Source organism: Megascapheus bottae, chromosome 6, assembly GCF_031878675.1.
Source record: "Megascapheus bottae isolate mThoBot1 chromosome 6, mThoBot2.hap1, whole genome shotgun sequence".
Lineage (NCBI taxonomy): Eukaryota > Metazoa > Chordata > Mammalia > Rodentia > Geomyidae > Megascapheus > Megascapheus bottae.
In genome coordinates this window covers 17293832-17315299 of record NC_143514.1, presented here as the reverse complement: position 1 = coordinate 17315299, position 21468 = coordinate 17293832, and the positions used below count along the sequence as shown (strand labels likewise).

Sequence of the window (21468 nt, the reverse complement as noted above, 5' to 3'; positions counted from 1 at the left end):
AAACCCAAATCCACTGCTATAATTTTATTTCAGCAATAAAATGTCTTGATTTAGAAAAATAAGATAAATCAGACCAATCATGCACTTTAAAGTTGAGATAAAAAAATGAAGAAACCAGAGTCCAAATAAGCACACTGTACCATGATACAAAGAAGAACTGAGCAGGCAGAACTCATGAAGAATGGGATATCAGCACCTTCTAAGAGGGGCAAAGCTGCCAGAATTACCAATTCATTATTACTATTCAAAAATAGAGACTTCAGAAATTTTATAGGTCTTCCATATTGACCATGCTCACTTCTTCCTGGTGTAGCTGCAAGACTATGCCATTTAGAGATGGCTTGCATTGTGTAGTTAATAACCTTTATTATATCTTTGGAAAAAAGAAGGCATGAAACATCTTTAGTCTTAGTTTTTCCTTCTATAAAAATGGGCTTACACACCACCAATTTCTCAAGTACCTTCTGAGGATTAAAGGAAATAAAGTACTTGAGAAGAATTTTACAACAAATATATTGAACAAAATAAGGGGCTATGAAGACTATTAGAACTACTTTATTTTTTTCCCTTCTCTTCTAATTTCCTGATACTCCTCAAATTCATTCCCAAACTTCTATAAAAGTCACCTTTTAAATGAGCTAGTTGTTCTATAGGTTTCTGGAAATATATTATAAATGCCCACAGTCACAGACTTTTTGGCAATAACTTTATTGATAGTTTACATAACAAAATTTGCAAGTTTATGCAATTCTATGGCTTTTTATTTTTGCCAGTCCTGGGGCTTTGAACTCAGGCCTGAGCACTATCCTTAGGCTTTCTCAAGGCTAGAGCTCTACCACTCGAGTCACAGCACCACTTCTGGCTTTTTTCTATGTATGTGGTACTGAGGAATTGAACCTGGGCTTTATGTATGTTAGGCAAGCACTCTACCACTAGGCCAAATTGCCAACCCGCAATGGCTTTTGGAAGATCTAGAGTCATGCAACCATCACCAATTTAAAGATATTTACATTTTCTATTCTCATGTATTCCATATTCTTTAGCTCTTTGATTTCCTCAACTCCCAGACAACCTATAATCACATTTCTATCTATATTTGCTTATTCTATATAAAATGTGGCAATTATTATTATTTGTAAAGGATAAAACTCTAACTTCATTGATGTGCTCTATCCCCAAGCTTCAGGCATTACCTATTCTGGGATAAATTCGAAACCTAAATTCTAAACCTCTCTCTACAAACAGGAATTGACAAGTCTTAGCTGAAATCTAATGAAATGACCCAACACAATTAACTAGGTGAATCACTAGATATCTAAAACTTTGCTCAAGTCTGAATTCCTTTTTATTATTATTATTTTTTTATTTATTTTTTTATTGTAATTAGTAAAAGGGTTACATGATATTTGCCAGATAGAAGGTGCGTTAATTCACATACATTGATACCCTTTCACATGTCTTGGTACCCATTTCCCTCCCCCCCCACACCCCCCACCCGTCTTGGTTTTCCCCCCTTCCCTATCAAATTTCAAATATCCAAATACAAATAAATTCAATATATTAGATAACAAAGTGAGATACTATACCAATATGAGATAACAAGGGACAGCAAAGGAGATGAGAGACAACATAGTACATTAAGGACAACAATCATTCATTGTATGGCTTTTGTTTCACTATCCTGGAGGTCCTTTTAATTAGCTTCACATTATATGTCCTTATGTATCAAGATTTTGCTCTATTGCAAATCTCTGCTAGTAGAGCCCAAGGTTTCTACTGATTATGACGAATGAGGGAAACCATTGAGCCTAAGTTCCTTTGAGTCTGGCTTACTTCACTTAATATGATTTTTTCTAAGTCTTTCCATTTCCTAACAAATGGGGCGATGTCATTCTTTCTGACAGCAGCATAGAATTCCATTGTGTACAAATACCACAACTTGTTGATCCACTCATCAACTGAGGGACATCTAGGTTGGTTCCATATCTTTGCTATGGTGAATAGTGCTGCAATGAACATTGTTGTGCTAGTGGGTTTAGTATGTCCTTGTTTCTGGATGATTGGGTAAATGCCAAGTAGTGGAATTGCTGGGTCATAGGGGAGTTCTATGTTTAGCCTTTTGAGGCACTGCCACGGTGCTTTCCATAGTGGTTGGATGAGTTTGCACTCCCACCAACAGTGTAGTAGTGATCCCTCCTGGCCACATCCCCTCCAGCATCTGTTGTCATTCGTTTTCCTAATCCTGGCCATTCTAGCTGGAGTGAGGTGGAATCTTAGAGTTGTTTTGATTTGCATTTCTTTTATGACCAGAGATGTTGAGCATTTCTTCATGTGTCTATAGGCCATTTTTGTTTCTTCTTCAGAGAAGACTCTCTTTAAGTCTTTGGCCCATTTTTTAATGGGATGGTTGTTACTCTGGAGGTTAGTTTTGGAGTGATTCAATTTTTTGAGTTGTTGATATATTTTAGATATGAGGCCTTTGTCCGTTGTTTGGTTGGTGAAGATCTTCTCCCACTCTGTAGGCTTCCTGATTAGTTTACTAGCTATGTCCTTTGCCATACAAAAGCTCTGCAGTTTAATGCAGTCCCACTTATCCAGCCTTTCTCTGATTTGTTGTGATTCTTGGTCCTTATTAAGAAAGTTTCTACCTGTGCCAAGGAGGCCTAGTGTATCTCCTATTCCTTCCTGTAGAGTTTTCAGTGTGTCAGCTTTTACCTCCAGGTCTTTGATTCATTTGGAGTTAATTCTAGTGCAAGGTGACAAAGAAGGATCCAGCTTTAGTTTTCTGCAGGTGCTTAACCAGTTCTGCCAGCACAACTTGTTGAAGAGGCTGTCTTTCTTCCATTCTATTTTTTTGGCTCCCTTGTCAAAGATTAGGTGGCCATAGGTCTGTGGTTTAATATCTGGGTCTTCAGTTGTATTCCATTGGTCTTCAGGCCTGTTCCTGTGCCAGTACCAAGCTGTTTTGAGGATTATAGCTCTGTAATAGAGTCTAAAGTTTGGAATTGAAATTCCTCCAGCGCTGTTCTTTCTGCTAAGAAGTGTTTTTGTTATACGGGGTCTTTTATTATTCCATATGAAATTTTGGATTGCCTCTTCTATTTCTTTAAAGAATGACATTGGTATATTGATGGGTATTGCATTGAATTTGTAGATAGCTCTTGGCAAGATTGTCATTTTTACAATGTTGATTCTTCCAATCCAGGAGCATGGGAGGTTTTTCCATTTCCTTAGTTCTGCTTTAATTTCCTTTTTTAGGGTTTTGAAGTTTTCGTCAAAAAGGTCCTTTACATTCTTAGTTAAGCTAATTCCTAGGTACTTTATTTTCTTTGAGGTTATTGTGAAAGGATTTTCTTTCCTGATTATTGCCTCGTTTCTCTCACTGTTGGCATAAAGGAAGGCAGTTGATTTTTGAGGGTTGATTTTATAGCCTGCTACTCTTCCAAAGCTTTGGATCAGCTCAAGGATCTTGGGAGTAGAGTCTATAGGATTCTTTAAATACAGAATCATGTCATCTGCAAAGAGGGATAGTTTTATTTCCTCTTTCCCTACTTGGATCCCCTTTATGCTTGCTTCTTGCCTTATTGCACTGGCTAGGAATTCTAGTACTATGTTAAAGAGGAGTGGAGAGAGTGGGCATCCTTGTCTCGTTCCTGATTTTAGAGGGAATGGCTTTAGATTTTCACCATTAAGTATAATACTAGCAGTAGGTTTCTCATACACAGCCATTATTACATTAAGGAATGTTCCATGGATTCCTAGTTTCTCCAGAGCTTTTAACATGAAGGGGTGTTGGATCTTGTCAAATGCCTTTTCCGCGTCTATTGAGACAATCATGTGATTTTTGTCTTTGCTCCTGTTGATGTGTTGAATTATATTAATTGATTTGCATATGTTGAACCAGCTTTGCCTCCCTGTGATGAATCCAGTTTGATCATAGTGTATAATTTTTTTGATGAGTTGTTGTAGACGGTTGGCCAGTATTTTGTTGAGAAGTTTTGCACCGATGTTCATCAAAGATATAGGTCTATAGTTCTCTTTCTTTGATGAATCTCTGTCTGGTTTGGGGATGAGGGTTATACTGGCTTCATAGAATGAGTTTGGTAAGGAACCTTCATTTTCAATTTCGTTGAAGAGCTTGAGGAGTATTGGTGTGAGCTCTGCTTTGAAGACCTGATAGAATTCAGCTGTGAATCCATCTGGCCCTGGGCTTTTCTTAGGTGGAAGTTCTCTAATTGCCATTTCTATTTCAGAGCTTGAAATAGGCCTGTTGAGTTGGCTTAGTTCTTCTTGGTTCAGTGTGGGTATGTTAATATTGGCTAGGAATTCATCCATTTCATCTAGGTTCTCAAATTTGTTGGCATAAAGGTTTGAGAAGTATTCCCTCATGATATTCTGGATCTTGGTAATTTCTGTCGTGATATTACCATTTTCATCTGCGATTTTGTTTATTTCGATATGCTCTCTTCTTTTTTTGGTAACATTTGCTAAGGGCTTGTCAATTTTGTTAATTCTTTCAAAGAACCAACTCCTTGTTTTGTTGATTCTTTCTATAGTTTTTTTGGATTCCAAATCATTTAATTCTGCTTTGATTTTAATTATTTGCTTTCTTCTACTGGGATTAGGGTTGGTTTGTTGCTCTTTTTCCAGGAGCTTAAGGTGGGACATTAACTTGTTGGTTTGCAATTTTTCCAACTTGTTGTTGTAGGCACTCAGCGCTATAAATTTTCCTCTGAGTACTGCCTTTGCTGTGTCCCAAACGATTTGGTATTTTGTGTGCTCCTTACTGTTAAATTTCATAAACTGTTGGATTTCTGTTCTGATCTCTTCAATGACCCATTGGTGGTTCAACAATGTGTTGTTCAGTCTCCATGAGTTACAGGGTTTTCGTTGGTGGAGGTGTGTGTTCAGTTCCAGTTTGATGCCTTTGTGGTCTGAGAGTGTGCATGGAATAATTTCTGTGTTTCTGAATCTGTCCAGGTTTGTTTTATGGCCTAAGATGTGATCTATTTTGGAAAATGTTCCATGTGCTGCTGAGAAAAACGTATATTGTGTTGTTGCTGGGTGGAATAATCTGCAGATGTCTGTTAGATCTAGTTGGTCTATATAGCTGTTCAGTTCTAAGGTTTCTCTGTTGAGTTTTTGCCTTGTTGATCTGTCCATAGGTGAGAGTGGTGTGTTAAAGTCACCGACAATCACTGTATTTTGATCTATGTATGGTTTCAGTGTAAGTAAAGTTTGCTTGATGAAGTTTGGAGCTCCGGGATTGGGTGTGTAAATATTTATGATCGTTATGTCTTCCTGGAGGAAAGATCCCTTTAGTAGTATGTAGTAACCTTCTTTGTCTTTTCTTACTAATTTTGGTTTGAAGTCTATTTTATCTGATATGAGGATGGCAACTCCAGCCTGTTTATGGGGGCCGTTAGCTTGATAGAGTTTATTCCAACCTCTCACTTTCAAAAGATGCTTGTTTTTTTGGGTAAGATGTGTCTCTTGAAGACAGCAGAACGATGGCTCTTGCTTTTTGATCCAACTAGACAGCCTATGCTGTTTAGTTGGAGAGTTGAGTCCATTGATATTGAGAGTTAGGATTGAGAGATATTTATTAGGTCCTACCATTTTTAAAAGCTTTTATTTGGGCCTGTGTCTTGACAGTTCTTGTGGTCCTTAGGTGGTATGCTGTTTAGGTGCCATTTCTTTCCCTATATTGCCTTTATTTTGGTTTTCTATGTATAGAACATCTTTCAGAATTCTCTGTAGTGTTGGTTTTGTTGCGACATATTGTTGCAGCTTTTCCCTGGAATGGAATGTTTTTATTGTTCCCTCAGTTATGAATGAGAGCTTAGCTGGGTACAGTATTCTTGGTTGGTAGTTGTTTGACCTAAGGGCATGACATATATGCTTCCAGTCACTTCTTGCTTGCACAGTCTCTGCTGAGTAATCTGGGGTGATTCTGATTGGTTTTCCTTTATAGGTTACTGAACCCTTTTCCCTGGCTGCCTTTAGGATCCTTTTTTTGGTTTGTACTGATCCAGTTCGGATTATGATGTGGCGGTGAGATGTTCTTTTCTGGTCAGGTCTGTTTGGGGTTCTAAAAGCTTCTTGTATCTGGATGGGTCTGCCCTTCTGGATATTTGGGAAATTCTCTGAGATGATTCCCTGAAGTATATTTCCAATACCATTGACCTCTTTCTCCAGACCCTCCTCAATACCAATTAGCCTTAAATTAGGCTTCCTAATTGTATCTTGGACCTCCTGAAGTGCTCTCTCATTTTTCCTAGATTTGGATTGACTCATTTTCTGTTCTTTCTCTATAATAACTAAATTATCTTCAGCCCCAGAAATTCTCTCCTCTGCATTGTCTAACCTGCTATCAAAGCTATCTACTTTATTTTTCATCTCCCTTGCTACTAATTGCTCATTTTTGATGCCTTGCATCTCTTCTTTTAGATCATGTATGGATTTCTTTAGCTCCTTGATTTCCATTTGAGTGGTTAGCTCAGTAGCTTTATTTTCTTTGAACATTTGCTGGAGTTCGGTCACCTTTTTATTTGTGGATTCTATGAATTCATCCATCTTTCTTTGAACAGCCTTTATTATTGCTTCCTTTATGGCTCCTTCTTTTTCACTTATCACCTTGTTTATGGTTTCCTCTTGTTCAGCTATGGCTTCCTCCCTTATCTCTTTCTTTATATTTTCACATTTTTCGTTAATGATGTTTATCAATTGCATTTGTACAGCACTTGGAAGACTCTCCTCTAGGCTTGCCAGTGACTGTTCCATTGGCTGTTTACATTGGGTGGGGGAGGTGGGAGATGTTGTTTCTTGATTTGACATTTTTCTTGAGTTTCTTGTTGCCTCTGCGTCCCTCTGCGGGTGCTCCACGGTGGTGGGGAGTCTTTCACTCCCCTCGGGTCTCCGCTGCTGCCTGTGTTCTGCGTCTGGGTCCCGCTGCTTGCTGTCTGGTTCTGCTTCTGGGTTCCGCTGCTTCCGCCGTTCACTGGCCCGGTTCTGTGCTGGTTTCTGCAGCCGTTGGGTTCCCAGCCTGGTGCCCTCCACTGCTGCCACTTTTCGTGGATTAGAGCCCGTGCCCGCCCCCGCTTTCCCCGCGTGGAGCCGGCACCCGCTCAAGCCGCTTTTCCCAGCTTGGTCTGGTGCGGCTTTCCTCGGCTTTGGGCGAGAGGTGGGGGAGGGTTCCTCGCGTTCCGAATTCTTTGAGAAAGTTGGATGTGAGCTTTATCTGGATTTCTTTTCCGGTTTGAGTCCTTCTCCGTTGCTTTTTGAGTTTGTTGTCGTGGATTTCTTTAGAAAGTTGGCTCGTGGGACTCCCTGGTTCTCTCTTTTTGTCAGAGAAAGCTAAGCAGCGTCCCTATTGTCTCGGCGCCATCTTCCTTCCTCAAGTCTGAATTCCTTATGGCGTAGCCCTGACTTCTTTTCAACTGGGAACCTGTTTTTACACAAATCTCAAACCATTGTCCTAAGAGGGCTGTGTGGAATTTGGAGAGCTTTTCTGGAACATCAGGACTTGGAATTATATATGTTTTTCAGTTTATGTACACTGAAAGTGTCTCTAATCTCCTTGCTTTAAAATGTTTCAAACCTGTATTGAATCAATATGGAAGAATCCATATAGTTTTAAATTTCTTATGACAGAGGGGTTGTGGAAAGCAAGACTCAGAAACACTTTGGTATTTTCTAGAGATACTGATGATTTGTGGGAAGAGGATGGGCAGGCATCTCCCATGTCTCTGAACCCCCAATTCTTTACTATCTGGGGGACTTTACAGGGTCTTCTGTTTCTTCTCTGCATGCACCGTCTGCCTTTCACATCCTTCTGCCCCATCTGCTTGGCACATAATAGCACATAGTTGAAAATCCCATGCAAATATCCTGCTTTCCTCCAGAATTCCTACTAGCCTTTTCACATGACACTAGTACCTTCTCCTCTGTCTGCGTCCACAACACTTCCAAGATTCATACATAGGGCAATAGTTCAGGTATACCTTGAGCACATCTCCTACGGACTTGTACTAATGAAATCTTGAGAAGCTAGGCATAATCCAATTACTGCATTTAGAGATGCGTTATTTTAGATGTGATTAAGATTAAACTCATGAAGAGTAGGTCCTCAGAGTTGTACCTTGGCGACAGGGTGGGGGGCAGACAGAAAGAGACAGAGACAGAGAGACAGAGACAGAGTCCAAGGTGACAGGCACATTCCTGTGCCAACTTGGAAATCTGCCAGCAAGAGGTCATTACCAACTATCGTCCCTTTGAGCATCCAGAGGTGTGATCTAAAAAAACCCATTTCATTTATGAAGTTACCCAGTTTCAAGTAATTTGTTAGAATGAAGAAAAAATCACATCAAATTAATAGCAAAAAGCATTGAAGACATATTGTCATTTCTGTTGACTTGGCAGGACTGCTCTTTGAATTCAGGGCCTTCCTCTGTGACTCTACCACTTGAACTAGGACCCAGGCCTTCAATTGTATTTTCCCTCTATGAGTCTGTACCCTTTCTGATTATGAGCTACTTGAGAGTATAGAGATGATTTGGGCATCTATGTGTGTCTGCTATATAAACCACATCAGATCCAGGATGAAGGATGAATGTTTACATTCCGCAAAAGAAAGAAAGCAGAATCTGCTAGGCAATAGCAATGTCCAGCCTTAGTAAGAACAGCTGAGAAATAATGGTTAAAGGCCAAACACAATGCTTCACAACAGGCCAGGATGCCTCTTAGATAGAATTGCAAAGTAATTATTTCAGTAGGTTTATTGGAGTTGTGGCTAGCAAAACACTTAGAAAACTTGCAGGAAAACTGATCATTTCTCTTAGTAAATCATTTCTCTGTATTATATAATTTTTAAAAACTGTTGAAAAATAATTTGTTTTGGTGTGTGTGTGGGGTGTGTGTGTGTGTGGCAGTATAGTGCTTGAAATCAGGGCCTTGGTTCTATCCCTTAACTTTTTCACTTAAGGTTGGCACTGAACCATGTGAATTACAACACTACTTCTGGCTTTTCACTGGTTAATTAGAGATAAGAGCTGACTTTGAACCACAGTCCTCAGATCTCAGCCTCTTGAGTAGCTAGGGTTATAAGCACGTGCTTCTGGAACCCAGGTTCTCTAATGCTCTTACCTATCTGACATCTTATACCTTTAGCCACTTGAAGTAAAACTTCAAGAAAGTGAGCATCCACTTCATCCTAATTACAAAAATTAAAAAAGGAAGACCATGGTATTCAAGTAGATGGTGAGTACAAATATTTAAACATGACTCTAGAGTAAGAGTCTAATGGTGGACTCTCTTTTTCTTTTCCATTGGTCATGGAGCTTGAACTCTGGGCTTGGGCACTGTCCCTGAGCTCTTCATCTCAAGACTAGCACTCTACCACTTGAGCCACAGCAACACTGGTAACTGGAGATAAAAGTCTCGGGAACTTTTGTGCCTGGGCTGGATTTGAACCGCGATCCTCAGATCTCAGCCTCCTGAATAGCTAGGATTACAGGCGTGAGCCACTGGCACCCTGTCCCCACACTCTTTTGAAATAGACATTTATTAAGTTGCACGTACTAGACAGTTTCACCGAAGATGTCAAGGTGTCAGTAATGCACCTTGATCATATTCACCCTCTGTCATTCCTTCCTGTACCCCTTTCCCATTCCCTTCCTCTTTCATCTCCCTAGATTTATTCCTCCCTTATATTTTCACAAACCCCTGGCTTCCGCAAATGAAAGAAAACAAATACAACTTTTCTTCCTTGGACTGACTCATATTACTGAGTGTAATGAGCTTAATTTCTTCCATTTTCCTACAAATCAACACCCTTAAAAGGAAGTTTTGACCCTTTCTCATTTCAAGCCCTGATCAGGCCAAAGAGGAAGTGGCCCTCAGCTGGGCACAAGTGAAGTAGGCATGGCACCAAAATGTCTGTTGGCCTCTGTGCTTTTGCTCCCAAGTTCATTATCTGGAACTGAGAGGTAAAGCTAAGGAAAGAAAATAATAGAGAGCTGAGGATTCATTCCTAGTCCTTGCTACTCGACAGGCTGAGAACTGAGCTCACAGTGTGAAGCCAGCATGGGCAGATAAATACCAGAGAAAAATTAGAGGTGGAGTGGAGATGTGGCTCACATGGTAGAGCGTTAGCCTTGATATGAAAGTCAAGCAAGAGCATGAGACCCTGAATCAAGCCCCCTCCCCACAGAAATGGCAAAACAAAATGGCTCATTGTTTATAGGGGATATGATGTCTGAAAACTCAGATAGCATGAAACATCATAATCACTGTGGTTTTCTGCAGGTACATATCTATAATCAAGTTTAGTTGATAAGTTATACTTTCAGTGCCAACAATGATTAATAGTAAAAAAAAAAACACTGTACAATATTTTGTAATCTTTACTTTAGCTTTTGAGTTTTCTTTTTTTTTTTTTTTGGTAGGGGGGCTTGTACTCTAGGCCTGGGTGCTGTCCTCAAAGATAGCCCTCTACCACTTGAGCCACAGTGCCACTACTGGTTTTCTGGTGGTTAACTGGAGATAAGAGTGTCACTGACTTTTGTGCCCAGGCTTGTTTTGAACCGTGATCCTCAGATCGCAGCCTACTGAGTATCTAGGATTACAAGTATGAGCCACTGGCAGCTGGCTTAAAACTTTTGAATTCTTTATTTCTGGAATTTTATATGCAGCATTTTGAACGTGAGTAACTAAAACTATAAAAACCTGAGTTGTAGATAAAGATCCTACAATTCATATATATTATTTTGATAGCTAGCTATCTATATGTAAGTAGAATAGGCATAGCCTGGGAAGTAAATAAATCAACACAACTGGGGAAAATACTGATTCTTATCTTTAGGCATATTTTGTAAAAAGCAATTAAAAGAGGTGCTGATTTCAGGGACAATTTTTAGGCTACTGAGAAAAGTTCTTTCAGTTCTTCCCTCAAGTTCTTGTTAAAGTAGAATTTCTATTATCTTATATCAAAAACCTATAGCATGATACAATGCTGATAATATATCTTAAGAATAAATGAGTATGTTACAAAATGCTCATTTATTGCAGATTTAAGTGTACTTACAATAAGTCACATTACCTCCTGAATGGTTTACCTCAAGGTAACAATGAATGCTGAGTTTATCTAGGCCGTGGTGGCTCACTCCTATTATTCTGGCTACTCAGGAAGCTGCGACCTGATGGTTACAGTTTGAAGCTAGTTCAGGCAAAAAAAGTCTGTGAGATTCTTATCTTTAACTAACTACCAAAAACCCAGAAGTGGCACTGTGGCTCAAGTGGTAAAGTGCTAGCTTTAAAAGAAGCTCAAGGACACCTCCTAAGCCCTGAGTTCAACCCCAGAACTGACAGGAAAACAAAACCAAACAAACAAAAAGAATACTGAGTGTACATTTGAATACAAGTTGTGCATCTGGCATAGTGTCCAACTTTTTCATTAATGTAATTATGAAAAGCTTGGAAGAAAACAAAATCCTTTAAAAAATCAAAACTTTCAGCCCTATTCAGTAAGAAACATTTTGGACATTATCTGTATTTAATAGCTTTTGAATTTAACCCCGGTCTGTTTGAAATGATGTTCAGAACAAACATCTCCTCTTCCTTTTTCCTCTCACTCTTTATCTGGCTAGGTTTTATTTATGCACTTGACGACCTTTTGGCCATTAAAGCCATCTTGCTTCAGCAGTTAATTAACAGAAGTACCATAATTTAATACAGTTAATGCTACTTGATGCCCTTTAATGTACCTTCCATTAGTGATATTATTGTAGTATTACCCTGTAAATTAAAATGAGATCAAGACTGAGAGAGTAGCTCTTTAATTAAGATACTGGCACACTGCACTCATCTATTAGTCACTAGAGAAAATCACCCTGATTTACTGAAGCAGGACATCCATAAGTCAGAATTAGTCTGTGAAGATTATTAGGTTTATTGAACTATGTAAGTACTATGGGGTTGCCAAGATAACCAATAGCCAGGTTTCCTCTTTTTCCTCCATTATCTTAATAAATACTCAATGAGGAAAGCAAAACAAAATATGTGTGAAACAAAAGAAAAATAAAAATTTAATCATGATATATAATAGTTTGTCATCATTAAAATAGGTATGAGGTGTATCATATGCTATACAGATCATTAAGGCTCTATTAGTCTAATAATAAAGTATTTTGCATTCGATGGATAGTTCACAGCCCATAGTCCTAGCTATTCAGGTAGTTCAGATATCAGGATTGAGGTTCAAAGTCAGTTGAAGCAGAAAAGTTTGTGGGACTAGTATCTCCACTTAACTATCAAAAAGAAAAAGCTGGAAATGAAGCTGTGACTCAAGTGATAGAGCGCCAGATTTGAGCAAAAAAGCCAAGTGAGAACAGAAGGCCCGGAGTTCAAGTCATGGTATCAGAACACACACACACACACACACACACACACACACACACACACACAGGCACATCAATTACACCAAATTAGGCCGTATAAATGTACACATACATAAAGAAAAACCAGAATTCATAGTCCCTTTCCATAAGCATGTACAACTGTTTTGTTAATAGTTTAATATTTCATGAGTACAGATTTTATATTCTCTGCTGACTCTTGTATTGCTGACTCTTATATAGTTACTTACTTCTGGTCTTTAATCTTCTCCAAATAACGTATCAGTTCCAGATTGTGGTTGGATGGAGTTGAAAGTGACTAGTAGGAGAATATCATGATCATTATCAGATACTGACATATACAGATAGCTAAAATGTGACAGCCATTTCATGGGATTATAGGAGTGATACACAGGAAACAGAGACCCTCTCTTTTTATGTTGATACATTTAAGACTTTCTTTTAGGAAGCATTTGTTTTCATTTCCATTCCTTCTGTAGATATTTAGTGTGTAGGAGAAGTTAGGCCAGACCATTGATCCTTCTTAAATTATTTCAGAGCTAAAATAATGACATTAGCATCTATAATGAAAGGTCTTAAGAACCATCTATGGCTCCTCATTTTCGGTTAGGGTTATAAGCATGAGCAGACCTTCCTTATATAACTTCAAAGCTATAGCTATGGCAGAGTCATGAGGCCTTGCTTCTTTAGTCCTTCCCCTAAGACCAAAATACTCCAGCCATCTGGTGTCTAGTCAGGACCTGCCAGCATCAATTTGGCCCTGAGGAATTTGGGCAGAGGATGGAGGTGACAGAGTAGGGCCGTATGGACTGGGCTCACCCCTGCTGGACCTTTTTCTTTGGCCCAGCTGCTTCTCACCAGCTCACAGCTGACTGGTAGACAGTAAAAGACAGTGGAGGTGAATCTCCGAGAAGGAAGGCAAACTCCTGCAAACTTCTCAGAGCTCAGAAATGCAGCTAGATAGAGGTTGCTGCTACGATAGGGGATAAAAGAAGTGTGAAAACTTTGAGGGCACTCTGTGTTTGTCTGTTCTCCAGCCTGGTGGAGAATACATAAAGATACCTTTAGCTTTAAAAGGTGCTTTACACTTACTTATTTTTCAGGGGGTGGGGGTGGACCTGAGGGGGTGCCAGTCCTGGGGCTTGAATTCAGGGCCTGGGTGCAGGTGAGTTTGTTTTGCTCAAAGCTAGTGCTGTGCCATTTGAGCCACAGCTCAACTTCCATCTTTTGGCTGAGTAATTGGATAGGAGTCTCTCAAACTTTCTTGCCTGGACTGTCTTCAAATCACAACGCTCAGATGTCAGTCTCCTGAATAGCTAGGATTACTGATGTGAGCCACCACCACCAGGCTTTATAGTTCCTTCCTTCCTTCCTTCCTTCCTTCCTTCCTTCCTTCCTTCCTTCCTTCCTTTCTTCCTTCCTTCCTTCCTTCCTTCCTTCCTTCTTTCCTTATTTTTGCCAGTCCTGGAGCTTGAACTCAGGGCCTAGACATTATCTCTGAGCTTTTGCTCAAGGGTAGCACTCTGTCACTTAAACCACACCATCATTTTCAGTTTTTTTTCTGTTTATGTGGTACTGAGAAATCAAACCCAGGGCTTCATGCATGCAAAGCAAGCACTCTGCCACTAAGACACTTTCTCAGCCATATAGTTCCTTTTAAATAACCAGAGGAGAGCTAACCAAACAGTAACAAAACAAGATGGCTATTTCTCTATCCTGCACCCTTTTGAAAGTGTTTTTTAAAAAATGTCCGGATAGTGTATAGTGGGGTTACAGTTACATTCACCAGGTAGTTGGTGCATTACTTCTTGAACATTGATACCCCTTCTCATGTTTTTGTCCCCGTTTCCCTCCCTCCACCCCTTCCCAATCATTTTGTTCCCCTCCCAGCACAAGTGGCAAATGAGACTGGCACAACTTGGTGCATAGATCTGAAGAAGGATTTCTCATACTGCCTGGAATCTGATCTGCATGAATTGTACAATACAGATCACACCAGGGATTCAAATTCAAATTTCAGTTGATTCATTTTAACCTTTATTCTTATGGGTGAATTGACTACTTGCTGCTTAATTTTGTTAAAAAATAGTCATCACTTTCATATATCATACAGTCCTGAGAATAGCATATTTTAAATTGATAATTCTTTGCCAAAATGTTCCTGACATGGCATTTTATTACACATATAGTAATATATGTAGTTGATTTGTGCTTGAGGCAACAGTTCCATTACCTTGCTGTCATACTCTGCTAATATGCAGACTCTTCTCGGTTTCCTGGAACCAGCAAGCTCACTATTGTGCTGAGTCAAATGTATCAGTGTGTATACCTCTCAAAAAGCTTACTTTGCTTTCAAGATACCTTGATCGTACCCTACCAAGACCTTGGATAAAATATGTAAAGCAAGACCCTACAGGTAGTTTCTTGATTCATCCAAGAGGACCAAGGAACTAGAACAAAGAAGATGTCCATTCTCTTTGGTGACTTTTCTTGAAACCTTCAACCTCACTCTAACTGGTCATGCCTGGTTGATTCTGTGGATCCATTGTGGCCTTTGCCTTATTTGTGATGATGCCTTCTGTTCTCCTTTCTATCCTAGCTCTTAAAGATCGGATCTTATCCCCTCCAGTTTCTCAGGTCTGCGCAGCCATTGCAGATTCTAGAAGCTCGGGATTTGAATAAATCCTGCTTTCTTTATCTATTAAAATGCGTAAATACTTAGTTAAACCTACGTAATAGATATGGTTTTCATGTTCTGATCCTCATCCTCATCCATTTCAACATATTTTAGAGCGGCTCTTTCTTAGCCTGGCTTTCCCTTTTCTTCCTCCAATTTGTTATAATTCTCTCATCTCTACTTTTCCCCAATCATTAGCTCATGTATTAACTCCCATTAATTGTCTATTTTAATACCATAAAGGCTTAGAAAGATGTTTAGAAACCTGTATATTGGCAGGGATGGCTGTTATTATTCATGATTTTTGTTTAAACATTTTCCCATTCTTCATAACTCCATTGGACTTTTGGTATGTTATCAAAACTCAAATTGTCCTCCTCTCTCTCTCTCTCTGTCTCTCTCTCTCTCTCTCTCTCTCTCTCTCTCTCTCTATATATATATATATATATATATATATATATATGACAATCATATATATATATATGATTGAAGAGTATTGAAATCAGGTGCATCTTTTTCAAATATGGCATACTTTTAATAAAACATGCCAAAACTTTAGAAATCAGAGCTTATACCTTTGCCATAGATGTATTTTTTTCCTGAGAGCTTTGGTTCTTGCTTAATGAGCTTAAAAAAATTGAACTTAAATTTTCATAACACTTTCTGACCAATACAATAAACATAAGCAGACAGTGGTAACTTGTGGTGATTCTCTCTTACATTTGAAAATCTGAGATATATTTCTTAAAAAAATTTAGGCCCTTCAAGAACAACTTGATTTATGCTCCTGGGCTTCAATGCCTTAATGACTTAGGTTAATTCACCTCCTGACCTTGGACAGTTCTTGTGACTCAAATAAGATGCTTTCCCCACACCCACCCCTTTTTGATTAAAATGTAAGGAATTCTGCCAGATTCAATGACACCAAGTCTGATATTACAAATTACTGCTGAGTCAAAGGGTCTCAAATATCTTTAGAAAACCTCCTTCCACACTGCTGTCCCTGAGAAAATGTTGCAGCTGAAGTGGACAAAATGTCACTCCACAGCAGTGGGGACACACCCTGGTATTTTCTTTAGCCATACTCATTCAAGGACAGATAGATGGTGGTTGGTTCTCTTACCTTCCTCGCACCTTTATGTCTGAGATGGCATAAAAGTAGCGTGCCAAGTGCAACTCATCGACAAATATTTCCCCAATAGCTGGTCTCAACAGCCTTATCCTCAGGTCTGTGACTGTAAAGAAATCTCTGAGTTTCTTGGTTGTATCCAGCTGTCCATAGAGGGAAGCCATATTGCGTAGTCGAGGTCCAGCAAAAAAGGCGAACCTGTCTTTGATCTCGAAGTGGATTATTTTGCTGTTGGTGGTATACCCGGTGGAATACTCTTCTGTGCAAATAATTTCTAAGACCGTGTGCTGTGATAAATCCTTCACGGATTTGGGGTCCATGTGAAATGCATCTAAGCAGTCTGTGGCATAATACTGATAGGGCTGCCATGTGCGTCCATAGTCCAGGGATTTCTCCAGGATCATTTGGTCCGGCCTTCCGGATTCAAAGGTGATCACGATGTTGTCTGTGAGCTCAATGGTTTTGCTCCAAGACAGAGTGATGTTGACCTGGAGAGGTTTGGGGTACTCCTTCCAAGTGGCTGACTGCCAAAATGTGGAGGGATGGCGTCCTTCAAAATCAAACATCAGTTCTGGAGGGTGTGCCAGCTCAGGGGTACTCGCGTCACACTCGTTATTGCACATGTAGGGGTTGCCCTGTGAAAGAACAAGATAGGGTGCATTAAGACATGGAGGGAAGGAGCCCAGATATCCTGCAATGGAGGAATGGATCAAGAAAATGAGATCTATCTATCTATCTATCTATCTATCTATCTATCTATCTATCTACCAGCTATATACCATAACAATTATTTACATATAATCTGTCTTGAGATAGGTGTTAAAATTAATCTCAAAGTAGCTTAAAATATGTGCAAGGTGCTGGGTGCTGGTGGCTTGTGAGTATAACCCTAGATATCACGGAGGTGGAGATCTCGGCAGTCCAGGCAGAAAACAATCTGTGAGATCTGTATCTTCAATTAAACAGCAACAAGGCAGGAGTGAATTTGTAGCTCAAGTGGTAGAACCTTGAGAAATGACAACAACAACAACAAACGAACAAATAACCCTCTAGACAGGGCCCAGGCCCTGAGTTCAAGTTCCATGACTTGCACAGAAATAAAAATAAAAATAAAACATATATAGGGAAAAATATACTGAACACAAATCATGCCACATTGTGATGGCTAACAGGCTACCAAAAGCTGGAAAATCTAGTTAACATTTTCATTTGCCCTAACTGCATTATCTTCTATAATATCTTGTGTTTTTTAAATAGCAATATGGTAATTTTTCCCATCTTGTTTCCTTCCAGGCATTTAAAAAAATGAAAGCAGTTTATTTATCCCATATGTGTTCGGCCCATAATGTGGCCACAGAGGCACAAAGACACAAAACAACCATCTAACAGCCCAATACTCCACTTCATCTTAGAAAGAGATTACCAAGAAGAAAGGTAAGAAAGGAAAATTCCTCCCTGCTTCAAGAACTTTCCTAGTAGAACAGCCATTTAAAAGTCCTTCTTTCTGGCAAGGGTTTTAGAATTAACCACAGACCCTAAACATCTATATCCTGTTTAGGACATGATTCTCCATATGAGGTCTGGCCTCTCTTGGCTGTGTCTCCACTCCATCATACTTAACTGGTTCCTGCTTCATAAAAGCTGGTTTAAAAATACTGACCACAAATCATTGAAATGTGGTACATTGTAGGCTCTGGGGCTTGATCCAAACATCTGGCATCCTAATAGAGAGAGACATGAGGATTGCTCTAGGAAGTCTTGAGATTGGGGATGTGTTCTAAGTAAGAGAGTTCAGGACAAGGGAACCTACCAAATATATCCCCAAGATCAAAAGGAGACTGTGTTTAGGGCTCCTATAAATATCCAAATATGTAGGTATTTGAGTCCCTTGTGTAAAATGGCCTAATGACCTTCAGATTTCCTCCAATATACTTTTATTATGCACCAGTACTGAGGTTTGAACCTAGGGACTTCTCTCACTTGTCTTTTTAACAAAGTCTGGTACTCTACCAGTTGAGCCACATCTCCACTTTTGGTTTGATGTTGGAGATAAGAATCTCACAGACTTTCATACCTGGGCTGGCTTCAAGCCTGGATCCTTACATCTAAAAGCCTCCTGACTTTCTAGGATTACGAACAGGAACCACCAGCATCCAGCCCTTCCCACATCTTGGAAGTTATTTCGAGATTAATTACAATGCCTATTACATTTTTATGCTATATTGTTTTGGGAATACAAGACAGAGTCTGTATAGTCAGTATAGACACAAGCATCCTAGATGTGACTACCTAGAATGTGAATGAGATGAGCGGACTGTTACTCAAACACAGAGTGCTGGAGAGAGTTTAAGATAGGACTTGGTTATTTTCTCATTATTTTTAACCCATGATCAGATGAATCTACAGATCCAGATCCAGATTGTACTCAATGAAGAGAGTGTCTCTCATGAAACTGTATCTGTGTGTGTATCTTTGTTACTCTGGGCTACCCCACACAGAGCTCTTCATGAATGTTAATTGTTATTAGACTCCTTCTCTACAGCCTAGTCAAGCCTGACACTGGAAATAAAACTTCTTGTCATATTAGAAGTTATAAGGCTGTTTGGGCTGCACTAAATAGCTTCCCTCAAAGTTGACTGCCAGGTTTTTGTTAATGTTCAAAATATAATAATGGGAGGCCATCCTGAGGTAGCCTGGGCTCTCCTCATCCACAAAGGCTGCATTCACAAAGGATTCTGACCCCTTAGGTACGTTTTTCCTTCACCTACTTTTAACTATGATACAGGTTAGCTTCTAAATCAGACAGTGAGATATTAGCAATATGTCTCCAAATAAAGCAAAACAATTACAATAGCATTATCGTCATAAATTAATGGCAATTAGTATATGAATCAATATGTTGTAATAAAAATTAAGTGGTTGTATTAGAATAAAGTTAGACGAATATGATCTCACTCAAAATATTTCATTGTACTCATCTCCTTTGTGATGATGTTCGGTAATGGAATGCCTCTAAGATGAGATAATGAAGTAAATGTCATAAGCATTGAAGGCTAATGCTAATTCCTCGAACATGATAACTACCATGCTGGGGACAGTTGGCCAGAGGACTAAAACTGCTAATAGGTGACAATGTAGTATATATATGCAGCGTAGATACCTGGTACAGAAGGCTGATGTATACCTCAATTGGGTCAGAGTGGCATGTGACTCAGAATAGTACCTAGTTTAAAACTCATGGGCTAGACACTGATAACTTGTAACGCTGCTTGGGAGCCTGGGATCTGCTGATAACAGTCCCTGTGGAAAAGTCCACGAGGCATTTATCTCAAACTAACCATCAAAATGGTGTAAGTAGGAGTATGGTTCAAGTAGGAAAGTGCCAGCCTTGAGCAAAAAGCCAAGCAAGAACATGAGGACCCAAGTTCAAGCCCCAGGACTGGAATAAATAAACTCATCGAAAAAGGTTAAAACTTGCCAGAGTGCAGGTGGCACAAGCCTTTAGTCCTAGTTACCCAAGGAGGCTGAGATCTAAGGATTGTAGTTGGAATCTAGTCCAGGCAGAATAGTCAATGTGACTCTTCTCTCCAATTAATCATCAAAAAGCTGGAGCTGGAGCTGTGGTACACGTGACAGAATGCCAGCAAAACAGCTAAGGGACAGCACCCAGGAGCAGAGTTCAAGCCATTTCACCACAGATAAGGACAGAGGGAAAGGGAGAGAGGGAGAGGGAGAGGGAGAGGGAGAGAGGGAGAGAGGGAGAGGGAGAGGGAGAGGGAGAGAGGGAGAGAGAGAGGGAGAGAGGGAGAGGGAGAGGGAGAGAGGGAGAGGGAGAGGGAGAGAGGGAGAGGGAGAGGGAGACAGAGGGGGTGAGAAAAAGTAATAAAATTTAGCATTAAATTAATATCAATAGTTAATATCAGAATTTAATATTTCACATTTTGACTGACTATGTAACTGAAGAGGTACAAGGTTCTACTATGTGTCAGAGGGGATTATCATATCTACCTCTTACCTGTACAAGGTAATACGAACATGGATGGATGAAAGAATTAATCCTTTAATTATATTTAAAGTTTCTCTTGGAAAAAAAATAGATTTTTTCTTTGACATTCACTGTGGGCTCTGTATCATATTTGTTGCATAGGCAAGGTAGATCTAAAGTAATGAATTTATACTTTAGATATCAACACTCAGTGACCTGCTGACTTGTTGGAAATCTAAGAAGAGCATTTGAGACTTGTTTCGGCCTCCCTAGTGGCAACTTAGTCAGCTATTACTCTCCTTCTCTCTTTTCCATTAATGCAATTGAATCCTTGAATACACAACAGGTTTGGGAGACTCAAGTATAATTGATATGAGGCATGAGAAAGAAGAGAAGGCATATTATTTGAAGAACAGTACTGTTTTAGAAATATACCAAAGAAATCAGTGATAATGGAAATGTTTCTGTACTTCTTTCTAGAATTTCAATCCTATTCCTGCTTCTAGCATCTGTAGCACTATTTATAGATATCTCTTCAAAGTGAGCCAACAGGAGGGTGGGTGGGGGGGGGAGGGTGGAGGTGGAGCTAGAGAGGATAAGTTTCCTTCCAGGTGGAATAAATCACTAAATTTATTGTTATTTAAACTATCTAAAGCATAACCAGAGAGTCAAATGGCAGAACTCTGCAGACTGGCAAAAGCTTTTTAAAATTTTTTTCTTTTTAAATGGAGGGCTATAAATATTGTGGGATCTGTCTGGATTTATAAATTCTAAGTATATGTAAATGTGCATTTCACTGAAGGGGTCAGAATTACACAGATCACATCTTCATTTGAAATTTGCTGAGAAAAGTATGGTCCACTTCAGACCTGTCAGCATGAACCATCTGCACCATCTTTAACTTGGCTGTTACCACTTTCCTCCTGGGAAAGCGTTTTTTAAAATTGGAGGCCAAGTATAAAGGGACAAAAGAAATCAATTCCATGAGATGCACCAGGTACCTGACACTTGTATTAAGTCATGTTGGAAGACAACATTTGTTTGCCTTCAACCTAGGTGAGCTTCTCGGAGATCAAAGGATAGGGAGACCTACCAGGGTGCTTCAGAGGATACTAACAAACCTGTCTGAGATTTATCTGAAACATGTTCATTCTTTCCATGAATAATGTTTGCATCATCCACCTTGAAGTTAGCATTTATGAGACAGTTGTTTTACGTTTTCCAGGCAACCCCTTTCACTCTTATATCATAGAAGATGAAATCA

The 21468-nt window shown here is 39.5% G+C and overlaps 1 protein-coding gene across 6 annotated transcripts in view; it reads right to left on the bottom strand.

The window, feature by feature from the left end:
• Positions 1 to 21468, bottom strand: part of Ntng1 (netrin G1) — a 346192-nt gene that overhangs the window by 145127 nt on the left and 179597 nt on the right. For all 6 annotated transcript variants that reach the window (XM_090334293.1, XM_090334290.1, XM_090334295.1 and 3 more), the window contains exon 2: positions 16214 to 16854. In XM_090334293.1, coding sequence (XP_090190419.1) covers positions 16214 to 16854 — 641 coding nt within the window. The remainder of the gene's footprint in view (positions 1 to 16213; positions 16855 to 21468) is intronic.